At 38.4% G+C, this 15,382-nt stretch overlaps 2 protein-coding genes across 2 annotated transcripts; both read left to right on the top strand.

Annotated features, from left to right (window-relative positions):
* Positions 1-10,783: 10,783 nt before the first annotated feature.
* Positions 10,784-15,065, top strand: LOC104445550 (putative disease resistance protein RGA1). Its single transcript, XM_018874900.2, has 3 exons — positions 10,784-10,926; positions 11,009-11,282; positions 12,674-15,065. The coding sequence occupies exon 3, from the start codon at positions 13,371-13,373 to the stop codon at positions 15,063-15,065; it is 1,695 nt and encodes a 564-aa protein (XP_018730445.2). The 5' UTR covers positions 10,784-10,926; positions 11,009-11,282; positions 12,674-13,370.
* LOC104445520 (putative disease resistance RPP13-like protein 1) lies at positions 12,913-13,251 on the top strand. Its single transcript, XM_039313845.1, has one exon. It carries the CDS (start codon positions 12,913-12,915, stop codon positions 13,249-13,251), a length of 339 nt encoding a protein of 112 aa, XP_039169779.1.
* Positions 15,066-15,382: the final 317 nt, after the last annotated feature.

Genomic DNA, 15,382 nt, shown 5'->3' with positions numbered 1-15,382 from the left:
AAATTGCGCCATGAACATGCTGACAAAATTTCAGCTCAATCGGACCACGAATCGACCTCCGACGCCAGCTTGATGTAAATAAGATATTGCTCCAAACCCTAGATTTTCTGCTTTCTCTTTTTCTCTTGTTACTATTTCCTTTTCTGCTGCTACATCTTTATATAGATAGTGAGAAACCATATTTCCTCATATAACTTATTATATGGGCTCAAGCCCTTTTTGAGCTTGCAACTCATTGGGCTTCCTCCACATAGGAGTGAACCCAGCTAACAAATCTCCCCCTCACGACAATGTGGAGGGATTCACCATCCCTGCTATCAAACGGCAATGTTCAAGCTTCTCTCTGGTAGAGTCTTCGTCATCATATCGAAGCCATTATGATCCGTATGAATTTTCTCAAGTTCCAACAACTTTTCATCTAGAACATCCCTTATCCAATGATATTTAACATCAATATGTTTCGATCTAGAATGAAAAGATGAATTCTTACCAAGATGAATTGTGCTTTGATTATCACAAAATAGCACATACCTCTTTTGCTTGAACCCAAATTCTTCTAAGAACTTCTTCATCAAAAGCATCTCTTTACTAGCTTCATCACCGCAATAAATTCAGCTTCGGTTGTAGAAAGTGCAACACACTTTTGCAATCTTGACTTTCATGACACAGCTCCACCCGCAAAAGAAATCAAATAACCGAAGTAGATTTACGAGTATCAATATCTCCCGCCAAGTTGGAATCTGTATCCAACTAACTCAAGTTTCCTTGGTCCCGAAACCGAGTTTCAAATTTGAAGTTCCCCGAAGATACCTCATAATCCACTTCACCGCATTCCAAAGGTTCTCTACCTGGTTTTGACAAATAGCGACTAACAATGCCAACCGCATGCGCCAAGTCCGGCGTGTACATACCATCGCATACATTAAGCTTCATACAGCTGAAGCATATGGAATACTTTCCATATCTTTCTTCTCTTTATCGTCGTAGGACTTTGCATCATATTTAACTTAAAGTGGGCAACAAGAGGAGTACTAACCACTTTAGCCTTGTCCATGTAAAATTTCAAGGATCTTCTCGATATATTTCTCTTGCGACAAAAATAACTTCTTAGCATCTCTGTCTCGGGTAATTCTAATGCTAAGAATCTGCCGCCGAGCCCAAGTCTTTCATGGCAAAAGACTTGCTCAATCTGTTTCTTCAATAACTCAATTCTTGAAGCATTCCCACCAACAATCAGCATATCATCAACATAAAGCAAGAGAATAATAAAGTCATCATTAGAAAATTTTTGGACAAACACACAGTTATCCGAGGAAGTCTTCTTATAGCCCTGTTCTGTCATAACTGACGCAAATTTCTTATACCACTGTCTCGGTGCTTGTTTTAGGCCATAGAAACTTTTCTTTAATTTGCACACATAGTCCTCTTTCCCTTTCACTTTGAAACCCTCAGGTTGTTCCATGTATATCTCTTCTTCCAAGTCACCATGTAAGAAGGCCGTTTTAACATCCATTTACTCAATTTCTAAATCTAGGCTAGTTGCCAAGCCTAGTACCACACAGATATAAGACATTTTCACTACCGGAGAAAATATATCATCAAAATCAATACCCTTTTTCTGACCGAATCCCTTAACAACCAATCTAGCTTTGAACCATGGTTGTGCAGTATGTTCATCTTGCTTCAACCTATATACCCACTTGTTCTTCAAAGCTCTTTTACCTTTAGGTAACTTCACCAATTCAAAAGTATGATTATCATAAAGTGACTGCATCTCATCTCGCATAGCATCGAACCAATTGCTTTTGTACTCATCTTCTATTGCTCGCATAACACTCGGTTCACCCGCATCGACCAATAATACATACTCATCTTCAGAATACCTGGTGGAAGGTCGTCGGTCTCTAAAGGATCTCCTAATGGAACATCCAAAGGGAACATCTAATTGAGCCTCTGGTTCAGGAATAGTATTATCTATTTCAACATGTTCAAGAACATGTGCGTTATTTGGAACATTGACTTCCTGCTGCTCTTCATCAACCTGTGTAGGAATATTTGTAAGAGGAACTGGATCTAAATCAACCAGATTATCACTAACCTGTGGTGCTGAAATCATCTTCGATTTCTCAATATCCTCTATTGTTTGATCTTCCATAAACACAACGTCTCTGCTTCTTACAATTTTCTTTTCAAGTGGATCATAAAATTTGTAGCCAAGCATATCCTGTCCATAACCAATAAATATGCACTGTCGTGTTTTCACATTAAGTTTAGACCTCTCATCTTTGGGAACATGCACAAATGCTTTGCACCCAAATACACGCAAATAATCATAAGAGACTTCTTTGCCTGTCCAAACTCTATTAGGAACATCAAACTCTAAAGGAACGAATGGAGTAAGATTTAATATATGCACAACTGTACTTAAAGCCTCACCGCAAAAGGATCCAGGTAGCTTTGACTGTAAAAGTAAGCATCTTACCCTTTCAACCAATGTTCTGTTCATTCTCTCAGCTAAGCTATTTAACTGAGGCGTCTTGGGAGGTGTCTTTTGATGTCGAATACCTTGTTGTTTGCAGTATTCATCAAAAGGTCCAATATATTCTCCCCGTTATCGTTCTAATGCATTTCAATTTCTTTCCACCGTCTCTCAACCAAGCCCGAAATTGCTTAAAACCATCTAACACTTGATTTTTAGTTTTCAAGGTATAAATCCAAATTTTCCTTGAAAAATCATCTATGAAGGTAACAAAATAAAGAGAGCCACCAAGTGATTTTGTTTTCATAGGACCGCAAATATCGTAATGCACTAAATCCAAAGATACCGACTTTCTTGAAGGAGGGGAGCTTTTAAATGCAACTCGTTTCGTTTTCCCGCTAAACAAAGGAGCACACTTCTTTAGCACCGAACTTTTCAATCCTGAAAGGAGCTTCTTCTTAGCCAATATTGACAAACCCTTCTCACTGATGTGACTAAGCCTCTTATGCCATAACTTAGCTGCATCTTCGCTATCTACTGCATTGATTTTGTCTGTGGACAACTTTGCCTGCATAATGTATAACGAATAATATTTTTCACCTCTAGCCACAACAAGAGAACCTTTGGTGAGCTTCCATTAACCATTATTGAAGGTGCTGCAATACCCCTCATCATCCAACTTGCCTGTAGAAATCAAATTCAAGCGGATATCAGGTATATGTTTAACATTATTTAATACTAACCTTGTGCCATTGTTAGTTTCTAGGCACACATCACCGATGCCTACAGCTTGAGCTAGTCCATTGTTTCCCATCTTCACAGATCCGAAGTTACCTGACCTGTATGATGTAAAGAAATCCTTACGAGATGTAGCATGAACGGATGCACCACTATCAATTACCCAACTGGTCTCATGAGAAACAAAATTCACCACATCACCATCAAAAATAGTGAGAAAGTCTTCTTTAAGTGCAGCGACATGATTGTCATCACTGTCATCATCACTTTTCTTCTCTTTACCTTTCTCCTTTTGTTTCTCCCTTTTTAACTGGCGACAAAACCTCTGAATATGTCCCTTCTGATGACAATAATGGCACTCAATATTAGCAAATTTATTATACTTACCTCTGCTTTTGTCTTGACTTTTATCTCTATTTCTCGGACCTCGAGACTCACTTCTCCCCCTTTTCTCAACAACCAAGGCATCAGAATATGAAGAGGACGATCCCTGTGTTTTCCTTCTCATCTCTTCATTCAAAATACTACTCTTGGCTAAATCCATGGTAATTGTACCATCCGGGGCAGAATTAGACAAAGATGTTCGGAACGTCTCCCATGAGTCTGGCAAAGTACCAAGCAACCATAGTGCTTGTATCTCATCATCAAACTTGATTCCCATCGCAGCCAACTGATTTATAATTCCTTGAAAAGAATTTAAATGATCAGTCAAACGAGTACCATCATAATATCTCAGAGCCATCATTTGTTTTATCAAAAATAACCTATTATTCCTAGTCTTTCGAGCATATAACTGTTCGAGCTTATCCCATAAACTGCGTGCATGTGTTTCCTCAATAATATGGTTTAAAACATTATCATCTACCCATTACCTGATATAACCACACACTTGACGATGAAATATAGACCATTCAAATCGTTTTATTCTCTGGTTTCTCCTCAAAGAAATACGGGCAAATAAAAATCTTTCACATATAAAAGATCTTCCATCTTCCCTTTCCAGATATGATAATTCGAACCATTCAATGTAACCATTCTACTTGTATTCGTTTCCATTGTTTAACACAAGGCAGAAAAATCAAGCAATAACCTGATGCTCTGATACCACTCTGATGGGAGAACGGTAATAATTCGAACAATATCGAATCAACGTAGCGGAATAAAATAATCTCCCCTCTTGTCTAAATCTAATAGGAATTGATATAGTAGAGTAAAATAAATACCAAGCACGCGAACACAAGATGATTTTTTACGTGGAAAACCTCCTCGATGTGAGGAGATAAAAAAACCACGGGACCGGAGTCCACCTGAAAATCTTCACTATCAATAAAATTGTTCTTCTCTAGCAAAAACTAGAGGTACATAGTAGTAAACACCTCAAGAACATGATTCTTGGCAATACACATGAACTTCACAAGAGATCAAGGATAAATCGACCAAAAACGCAGGTTTTGATCAATCCATGAAAAACTTGAATGTATGGAGCTTCAAACGAAAATCAAACCGTTCAGATTCGATTAAATTGCGCCACGAACATGCTGACAAAATTTCAGCTCAATCGGACTACGAATCGACCTCTGACGCCAGCTTGATGTAAATCAAATATTGCCCAAACCCCAGATTTTCTCGCTTTCTTTTTCTCTTGTTACTATTTCCTTTTCTGCTGCTACATCTTTATATAGATAGTGAGAAACCATATTTCCTCATATAACTTATTATATGGGCTCAAGCCCTTTTTGAGCTTGCAACTCATTGGGCTTCCTCCACATAGGAGTGAACCCAGCTAACAACGATCGCCAAGAAGACGCTTCGCTCAAGCAAACATGCTCCAATTGCTCCGCAGCACATGAACAAGTCGAAGGTATCGATCAATGACAAGTCGAAGAGCAGAAGTTTTAATGGACATGAACGATTATTAAAAGTATTTTGTGCAACAATTACATTCAAATTATGGGCAGAGGCGAAGAGCAGAAGTTTAAATGGACAAAAGGTAGATCTTGATAATACCCTCTCTCTCTCTCTCTCTCTCTCTCTCTCTCTCTCTCTCTCTCTGCGCATTTCCACGACTCCTCATTGCTCCATAAATTTTCTCAACCCTTAAATGCCTTTCCCTCGTTCGTCTCCTCAATTGCCCCAAAATCGGTGTCTTAATGAGAGAAGCACTTGCAGCTTTTGCTCTTCGACAAAGATTCAATCGGACACCGAAACTTTGAAGACTTGACGTACTTCCTTTCACATTAAGTATGTCAGAACACGTTAAAGAGAAAAATGTTTAAAAAGTTCTTAACCTATTATATTTATATAAATTTAGTTTTAAATCTTTTAACTGTATTACTTTATTTTTAAAACATTTTCATATTGATACCAATTGAATCTATCTGGTTAATTTTAGCTCGAAATTACTGACGTTGATATTTTTAATTTTTTTATAATTCTTTTCTTCATTTTTGTTTTCCTCTTCCATGGATGAGAATAGCAATCACGTCCGAGTCACCGAGATGGTTCTCCTTGTCCAAGTCAAGTGAGACGATGATGAAATCTCGACAGCTCTCACCTTTGACCTTGCTCTTCATCCCGTGATCTTCCATGAGCCCCACGAAGATGTTCACCTTCCGACAGAGCTCCCGATGCCTCCCGCTAGCGCTCATGCGCTGTAGATCCGGCCAACCCAGCAGAGCGAAGTGATCACGCCAGTTGAACACGCTGAGCGGCTTGTACCCTTCACTGACCAAAACCTTGAGCTCGAGCTCATCACTTCCATGGAGAGGCCTAGCAAGGCCAACTCACACCCAAGCAATGCTCAACAAGGCCGTCCTGACCTAGGCGAGGGTCGGCCTCATTGGCGCTTACCCTCACCTAGGCAAGCCGACCCTCACTCAGGCAAGGCCAACTCTCACAAGCCTAGTCTGTGTTGGTGGTGCTAGTGCCAACAAAGGCCATGGAAGAAAATAAAGACAAAAAAAATAATAAATAATAAATAAATCAATCAAAAAAAAATCATTAAAAAATATCCTTGTTAGTGTCAATCATGCTCTGTAAATTGACTAGCATCAACATTTATAATTTCCAGCCTAAATTAGCAAGATGAACTCAATTGATACCAATATAAAAATATTTAGTAATAAATTAGTCTATGCGAAATGTTTATAATTGTATAGATAGCAATGCAATAGACTTATGATATTTTTAGTACTTTTCCCCATATTAGATGGTGGGGGAACTCTTTCTCTCATTTAACAAACGTGGATTTTTGGTGAAATTTTTCTTTTTCAAAGAAAGCGGTCGTGTTCATTAAGCAGGTGAAGAGAACATATTGGCATGAAAAGGAACATCACATGCCCAACAATAAGAGAAATGGGATAAGAACTGATCATTAAATATATGTCTTCCACATCTAGCGGAACCTTTCTTTCTGCCAAAACAAGTGCCATTTTTCCCAATTTCTAATTGGATGAGGAATTTTCTTATCTTCGAAATAAAATAATGATTTAAGTCATTTTTACCTCGCCTTAAGGTTGGAGTTGGACTCCTTAACCTCAATCATTCCCGAAAAGAAAAGAGAAATGCCTGCTTCCGATTGCATAAATTCTGGTTGGTCTTTGAAGCAAAACGAGATGATAGTTTCCAAGTTAAAATATGGCATGGTCCAGTCAATTACAGTCTCCATGTCCTTGATTAGGTAAAGAGGTTGTTGGTCAACTTTTTAGTAAGAGTTTCAGGCGTGAAAAGGAGTGCTCTAACTATTAAAGGAATTTGATAAACACCCCCAATAACTACAATACGTCCAAAGCTACAATGGTTTACAGCACGTTAAAGGAAGTTGTCTCGTCCTACTTTGAAATATTGCAACTTTAAAATACATATAAAAAACGAAAGTAATCATAAAAAGATTTATAAATAGATATGGCCAAAAAATTGTATGCACTTTTACTTTTAATCAATGTAAATAGTATTTCTATTTACGCTACGAAATTATTCAACCTGCTCTTATACTATTTTTGTATTCTTTCTAAATTCAATGACTAACTCGTGCATTAGAAATTAGGGTTAATACCCTGAAAAACTCCAAACTTGTACACTTGTGACAAATTTACCCTAAACTATTTTTTTGACCACCAAAAACCCCAAACTGGTATACATTTGATAAATTTACCACAAACTGGTACACTTGTGACAAATTTACCCTATGTTAGTTTTCGTTAAATTTTATTCTCAAATTATTAAGTTAAATGACACGTGACAGTTAATCGGTATACCAATTTAGGATTTTACGCTCCGTTTGTCATAGTTTACAATTTTTGTGATTTTTTTGCGATATTAATCCAATTTAGCAGAGAAAGATTTTGTCACAAATTTACCGCTTTAGGGTTTTTGCAGTCGCATAAATTAGTTTGGGGTAAATTTGTCATAAATGTCAGTTTAGGGTTTTTTATAGTCGGTCGGGGTAAATTTGTCACGGGTTTACCAGGTTTGGGGTTTTTCATGGTCAAAAAAATAGTTTGGGGTAAATTTGTCACAAATGTACCAGTTTGGGGTTTTTCAGGGTATTAACCCTAGAAATTAAAACTAAGAAATATATCCATAGGTCTGCTGCCTCGTAATAGAACTTTGGGTTAATAGAAGTAGCATATCACATAAATTTAACGAATGATTTTTGGGCCCATTAACTATTCCAAGATGCAAATAGACAAAGAAAAAACATTTCTTCCTCTTTGTATATCTTTCGTCTTTAGTACTATTGCCCTCGGTGGATCTTTCTCTCATTCAATAGAAGTTTTGAATCTTGGATAACTAGTTGGTAGAATACTGGGCAATTTGGGACTTTTTCGAGCCCTCACCTTCAACGATCTCTCTTTTGACTTCTTTCTTCTTCTTTTTCAATTTTAGTCTTTAAAATAAAATAAAAAACTACTGTAAGTTTTTCCTGACGTGATGCCTATTTGGCATCACAAAAATGCCACTTATGCAAATAAAAACAAATAATAAAAAAATGTTACATAGTCTGAAAAATTAACAGATATAAGGAAGGACTGAGGTGGAGAACATTGACAAGTTTTAGCGTTTAATTATAGAAATCAAAAGTTTGGAACTCAAATATCGGACAAACATAAGTTGTAGGATCTTTACCGTAATTAAGGCAAAATTGAAAAGACTAGCAAAAGAAAGCAAAATTTCTTAATACAAGTTTGACTCAAGTGCACATCTCTGGACTTCCAACGTTTTTTGGACTAATGTATTGAGTAATAAGGCCATGGACATGGTGACATTGTATTTATGACATAAATTTCCAATTGCAAATGAAAAATGAATAGGCGAGCTATCAATTTGTTCACGTATTCATCAATAAGCTTGACAACATAATGCGATTTTACCTTTTTTTTTTTTGGCATAAATTGGTTCGATGTTTCTCATTTGGTCAACATGTGGCCAAGCATTATTTTCGTCGGATGAATAAAACTTAGCTCCATCCGATTTTTTTTTTCCTTTGATTTTTCTATTAAAAATGAATAGTTCTAATGGTAAGAGTAGAGTTGAATAGGGAGATCAGAAGTTCGGTTCTATTTAGTTCGGTTATATTGCAAGGTAACAGAACACATAATGAATAGTGTCGAAATATGTCGCCAACTATAATATGAAAATAGATAGATAATAAAGGCTGTATTATATAAGGGAATGTAGATACTAAATCATTAACTTTTACGGTATCCAAATATATTCCCAATATTGCACTATTATATAAGTTCGGGTTTTTTATGACTTGAAATTTTTTAAGATTATTTGCATCATGATGAACAAATTTAGGGTTTTTAGTGAGTAAAACAGAGTTTGAGATATTTGTGTAGTTTAGAATTTTTTTGGCATCAATCTTAAAGTAATAGAGTAATAATGGTGGGCCCCGCAAAGGGCCATCGTGCCCAAGCAAAAAGTCCTTGTGGCGTTGTCCCTCCCTATTTTGCCATTAAGGGTCTATTTAGTAAGGCTTCTGGAACAATTTTTTTTTTTTGGAAATAGTTTTTTATTATTATTTCTTGGAATAATTTTTTAATAAAAGAACGCGTTTAATAATTATATAAATTTTTTATTCTTGAAATGAAAAAAGAATATAAATGTGTTTGATATGATTTATAATGTATAATTTCTTTTAAGTTTTTTTTTTATCACGGCCATTGCCGATCGTTGCTGCCCGCCACTAACCATTGCCATCGCCGACTGTTGCCGCCAGCCACTAAAGACCGCTAACGACGGACTACCGCCCACCGCCACCAACTGCCGCTGCTGACGTCGCCGGCGTAGGCCCGCTTGGTTAGTCCAATCATGTGGCCACCTGTAATTGGGTAGCTCAACAAGTCCTTCTTATATCGATTTAATGCATACACATCATGTCATGAATCGATATTTGACCTTTCCACATTTTTCCCCTGACTATTTTGTCGGATATAAGAAGTCCGTTGATTTGAAGCAAAGCAGCTCCTAGAAAATTATTTTCGAACTTTTCGATTTTTAATCATAGAAAGCTAAATGATATACAGAAAAAACATTTTCCATGCGCCAAAAATAATAAAATAAAAAGTGACTCCCCATCCTTGTAAATCATAATCAAGAATTAACTATTTTCCTTCAAAATGATATCCATAAAAAATATTTTCATTTATCGTGAAATTTTCAGCGAAATAAACGCACCCTGAGATCGAGTGATTTGTCAATTAATATTCCACACGAATTACAAAGACCGAAAACCTCCTTTTCAATACATTTTAGAGCGATTAGACTTTCGACATTTTGTTCGCGCTTCATAAGAAATTAGAGATTTTTATTTTCTTTAATTCGAACATCAACTGATAGGAATAGTTTGTTGAGGTAGGAGAACATGAAGCGACCCCCCTAGCGACCTCGTGCGCGAGATCCGCCGAATCAAATATGAGCTTCGTGGGCGTTTTAGCAGCGGACCTTATAGAAAAAAAAAAGAAAGAAAGACTTTGCCAACTCACTCAAACCGCGTGGAAGGTGCGGACCTTAGAAAAAGAAGAAAGACTTTGTCAACTCACTCAAACCGCGTGGAAATGCATCTCCAATCCACTGTTTTATTCGTCTCTCGGCTGCAGTCAACTTCAGTATAGTTCCGTTCGAGGGAAACTTGGTGGAGATAAAATCTAGGGTTTCGACGAGCGCCGCAGCCTCTGCTTGTTCCGCTGAGCTGACTGCAACCGATTTGGCGAACCCATCTACTAATCTGCCGAGGGAGTCGCGGCAGATACAGGCGACAGCTCTTCTGAGTGGATCGGAAGCTGGATGAGCATCGTTGCTGCTGAAGACAAGCCCTCTGGTGGGATCGGAGGCTGGGGAAGCGTGATTGTAATGGTCGCTGGCCCTTCTGGTCAGATCTAAGGCAGGGGGAGGACCAGAGTTGCAGAGAGACAGCCCCTCTGTTTGATTCAAAGGCTGGGTGTGCGTCGGCCCTCTAGTTGGAACAGAGGCTGGAATTGCGCCAAAGTAGGTGACAGCTCCTCTGGTTGGTTCAAAAGCTGGGGGTGCGTTGGATTGAAAGAAACCGGCCCCTCTAGTTGGATCGGAGGCTGGGGATGTACTAGAGGTGAAGACGCCATCTCCTTGGTCTACTTCAGAGGCTGGGTGTACGCTGAGGTTGCTAACAAAAGAGGCGTCTATGTTGATCTTGATCATTCCAGGATTTGGGGGTCGCCACTTCTGAGGTGAGACTTCACGTTTTTGCTGTTCTTTTGGTTTTCGGTTCCAAGTCGCAAAACTATCTTGTAACGTTGAGGCTTTGAACAGGGTATGATGCGGTTCAGGGGGTTTTTCCTGAAGATAAAATGATTTCTGTCCTTCCAAATGCACCACAAAGCGGTCACGATTAGATCAAATTTTGGTGAGCTTCGTGGATCTTCTTTCACTTTATATAGCCACTCATCGAATCGGGTCAAACCCACTCTAGATATTTTGACTTGCAGAGTTTGCGCGTTCCAAATTTGAGAGGTCCAAGGGCAGAGCAGCAGGGCATGCTCGATCGTTTCCGGTTCGAGGTTGCAAATTGGGCATATGGGTGCAGGTACTATCTTCCTCTTGTATAGATTCTCCAAAGTTGGCAAAGCATTTTGGCATGCATTCCATAAAAAGAATTTAATCTTAGGGGTTATTGCTAATTTCCATATATGCTTCCAAAGTTCTGGTTTAACCTGGTAGGATGCTGTTGTTGTCGATGTGTGTGGGCTGATTGTTGTGATTCTGTTGTTGAAATTCCGCTTTTCACTATATAGTTCCCCGATTTGTTATCTGTCCATACCAATCTATCTTCTTTGGTCGGGAGGCCTATAGGGATAGCTATGATTTTCGAGACTCGCTGATCATCAAACATGGACCTTAACAGAGGTTCTTTCCATTGTGCCGCTTCCATATCTATTAAATCAGCCACTTTGAGTGGCTCATCTCTTGTCGCCGGGCCACCTATGGGTCCATTCTTAAGCCATTTGTCTTCTCTAATAGAAATTTTTCTCCATTCTCAACCGCTGATATATCCAATATCCGATTCCTCTTTTTTCGCAGATTTCAATTCCTTTGAGTCTCTCATCCCCAAAGAAACAAAAATGAAAAATGAATAAAATCCAAAATCCTCGCATTCACCTTCAACTTCAATATCAGTTCGATGATAAGCCGAATATATCCTTCACCGTGACACTTTCTCGCCGGAGAAATGTTGATATCTATCAAATTCTCTTCCTCGCCGCCATGCAAATCCACTGCGGTCTTGATTAACCTGTCCCCTCCATCCTCCAATGACCATCAAAGAACGACATTTTTGGCGAAGTGTGAGTCTGAGTTTTGTGAGTTAATGTTATTTTGAGGATAACTAAATGAGTTGAGTGGAAAATTAATATACATACAATCTGTTGTGAGATCAATAATTACTTATACGGGCTTTCTTGCCTGGGGCATGTTTTTCCTAGTTGTCAAAGCAAAAACAGAAAGGAAATGTCTTTTGTATAAACATTTGTAATAGATATTTCGTTTATTTCACGAAAAATGAATTATTATAAAAATATTTATTTATAGAAATGAATGAATGGAAAATATTTTCATCATTTGGGAAAATTTTTAGACATGAGTAGTTGCTTATAATGATAAATGTTTTTCGTTGGCTAATTATTTCAAGTGGTACAAATGATCATTTTTAAGAAATAATTTTCTTAATTATTCATTTTTCGCAAAATAAACAGAGTCTGAAATGTAAAAGTTTTTGCTGAGGATTGTTTATGTTCATTCGATACTAGAAAAAGTGCAATAATTGATACTCATAATTGATTTGTGATGGCCAGTGAAATAGTTCATGAAAAATATTCTAGCAAAGGTGCATCGGATTATCATTTAACTGGGAACATCATTAAATTAATAAATTTGATTTAGAATTAGTATCAACTTATCGCGTTTCCTTATTGGTGCCAGGAAAGTAGGATAAAGAAAGAGGTAGAAACGAGTTGCTTTTGACCTGGAGGCCACTCGCAAGGAAAGTAAGATAACAAGATAAGGAAAAGGTCGAAACCGTCTTTCTTTTGACCTGGAGGCCACTAGTGAGGAAGACATCATGCGAGTCGTCATTATATCAATTGACTCAAGAGAGGAAGACATTGGGTGCTCTTTTGGTCTCGAACCAAATAGCCTGAATCTTTTCCCCATCACCTAGCATGGCTGAATCATTCCTCTTCAGCGTTGCACAGGGTGTGCTGGGGAAGATCGCATCCTCGGCGTTCCAAGAAGCCGTCGCAATTTATAGCATCGAAGATCAGATCCACGAGCTTAAAAATACGTTGGCTGCCATTACTGCCGTGTTGTTAGATGCTGAGGAGCAACAGGCGAAGAACCACAGCCTGCAACTGTGGCTAGGTCGGCTTCGAGACGTGTTGTATGATGCGGAGGATGTGCTCGATGAACTCGAGTGTGAAGCCTTACGGAAGCGGGTAATCAGTCAGTATGGGGGCGTCAAAAGAAGGTACACCGCTTCTTTTCCCTCTCTAATCCAGTGATACTCCGTGCAAAAATCAGTCATAAGATCAAGGAGATTAGGGAGACATTATCTAAAATTTCCATCGAGAAGAAACAATTTGATCTTAATGTGCGGAGTGTTGACGATGGTGTGGCGCAAATGCGATCACGAGAGATGACTTACTCATTTGTAAACAACTTGGATGTCGTTGGAAGAGATATTGATAAACAAAAAATAATTGAGATATTGATGCAGCCAGATCACAAAAACCTCTCGGTGATTCCCATTGTGGGAATAGGAGGTATGGGCAAGACGGCCCTAGCTAAATTAGTTTACAATGATGATGGTGTGAAAGTGCAATTTGAGTTGCGACTATGGGTGTGTGTACCCGAGAATTTTGATTTAAAAAAGACTATCGAAGGAATCATCAAAGATGCAACTAGTCAAAGCTTGAGTAACCTTGATATTCAGCAATTGCAAACTATTTTGCGAAACACCATCAAAGACAAGAAATTTCTACTGGTCTTGGATGACGTATGGAGCAACAACCGCTGTAGATGGGAAGAATTGAAAGCTTTGCTAACCGAAGGAGCTAGTGGAAGCAAGATAATTGTGACAACGCGCAGTTTAGAAGTCGCTTCTATAATGGGTACTCATCTAGCGCATAATTTAAAAGGTCTTTCTCATGAAGATTCCATGACCTTGTTCAAAAAATGGGCATTTGATGAAAAGGAAAAGCAACCATGTCGTGATCTCCTTGAGATTGGAAATGACATTGTGGAAAAATGTCAAGGAGTTCCTCTCCTTGTGAAAACTTTGGGCAGTGTACTTTACACAAAGGACGAAAAACGGCATTGGGCACATATAAGAGATAGCGAGACATGGAAGTTAATGAAAGAAGAAGAGGACGTCCTGCCAGTACTTAAGCTTAGTTATGATCATTTACCATTGCACTTAAAACATTGTTTTTTCATATTATCCCTTTTTGATAAAGGAGCTGAAATACAGTGCACTGAATTAGCTTGCGTATGGCAGGCTTTAGGGTTCATTAATTTAGCAGGGGAAGAAGTAGCATTGGAAGACATTGCTGTTGAGTATGTCAATGAGTTGTGGAAGAGATCTTTGATCCAACCAAAAGAGTCGTTTGACTCGATGTTTTCAACTTTTATAGTGCACGATCTAGTCCATTCTCTTGCAACAATTGTGGCACAAAATTATTGCTCTAGTGTTGAATTTGATACTGCAGAGATTTTTGAAGGAGTTCGGATGGTTTTATTCTCTTGCACTTCATTACGAGGAATCTCAAATTCCGATGGAGTCCCACCTTTTCTTAGAAAGCCAACTTCAAAGAGGCTGCGTGCAATTATGTCAACCTCCAACGCTGATGATCAATTTATTACTAGAGAGTTTGCTAGAACATGCATCTCTAAGTGTAACAACTTGCGGCTTTTGGAATTGGCGTATGGTATTTTTGAAAAGCTGCCAAGTTCTATATGCAACTTGAAGCACTTGAGGATGTTGACTATCACAAATAACAATCGATTGAAGAAGCTTCCCGATACCATTTGTGACCTGCAAACTTTGGAAGAATTGGATCTCACTGATTGCTCAGAACTATGTGATTTACCCAAAAATATGAAGAGGCTCGTCAGCCTTAAGTATCTACATATAACAACAAAGCAAAAGAATCTACAAGACACTGGAATACAATACTTGGAAAATCTACAATTTTTCTCACTCATGGGATGCCAAAATCTTGAAGTTCTGTTTGAAGGTACTTGTCTACTAACTCGCCTTCAACAATTGATAATTATGAATTGTGGGGACCAATATCTCTGCCTTTCGTGGAATTAATCGGCCTACATACCCTGTATATTTGTAATTGCCGGCTCATGTTGACCAAGGAGAACAAGTCCAACTTTCCTTTGAATCTTCGTGTGCTATCAATATCAAATTCTGAACAAGTGATGGAGCTGCTCCAATGTCTTGATAAGTCTGCCTGCACTTTGGAGAGCTTTCTTGTCTCTGATTGCTCGAGGTTGACGGCTGTACCCAAATGGCTGCCCAATCATACACGTCTCAGATTAATTCGCTTGTCTGAATGTCCCAACTTATTATCTATGCCGCAAGGAATCTCATCCCTCACTGCCCTCAAAGAATTATTCGTCAAT

Source organism: Eucalyptus grandis, chromosome 5 (assembly GCF_016545825.1).
Source record: "Eucalyptus grandis isolate ANBG69807.140 chromosome 5, ASM1654582v1, whole genome shotgun sequence".
Taxonomy (NCBI): Eukaryota; Viridiplantae; Streptophyta; class Magnoliopsida; order Myrtales; family Myrtaceae; genus Eucalyptus; species Eucalyptus grandis.
Note: the sequence above shows the minus strand (reverse complement) of the source record. Positions and strands in the feature narration are given on the sequence as shown.

Excerpts from the sequence above, each read along its gene's own strand:
- LOC104445550 (XM_018874900.2), top strand. The coding sequence starts at position 13,371 with ATGCGATCACGAGAGATGACTTACTCATTTGTAAACAACTTGGATGTC.
- LOC104445520 (XM_039313845.1), top strand. The coding sequence starts at position 12,913 with ATGGCTGAATCATTCCTCTTCAGCGTTGCACAGGGTGTGCTGGGGAAG.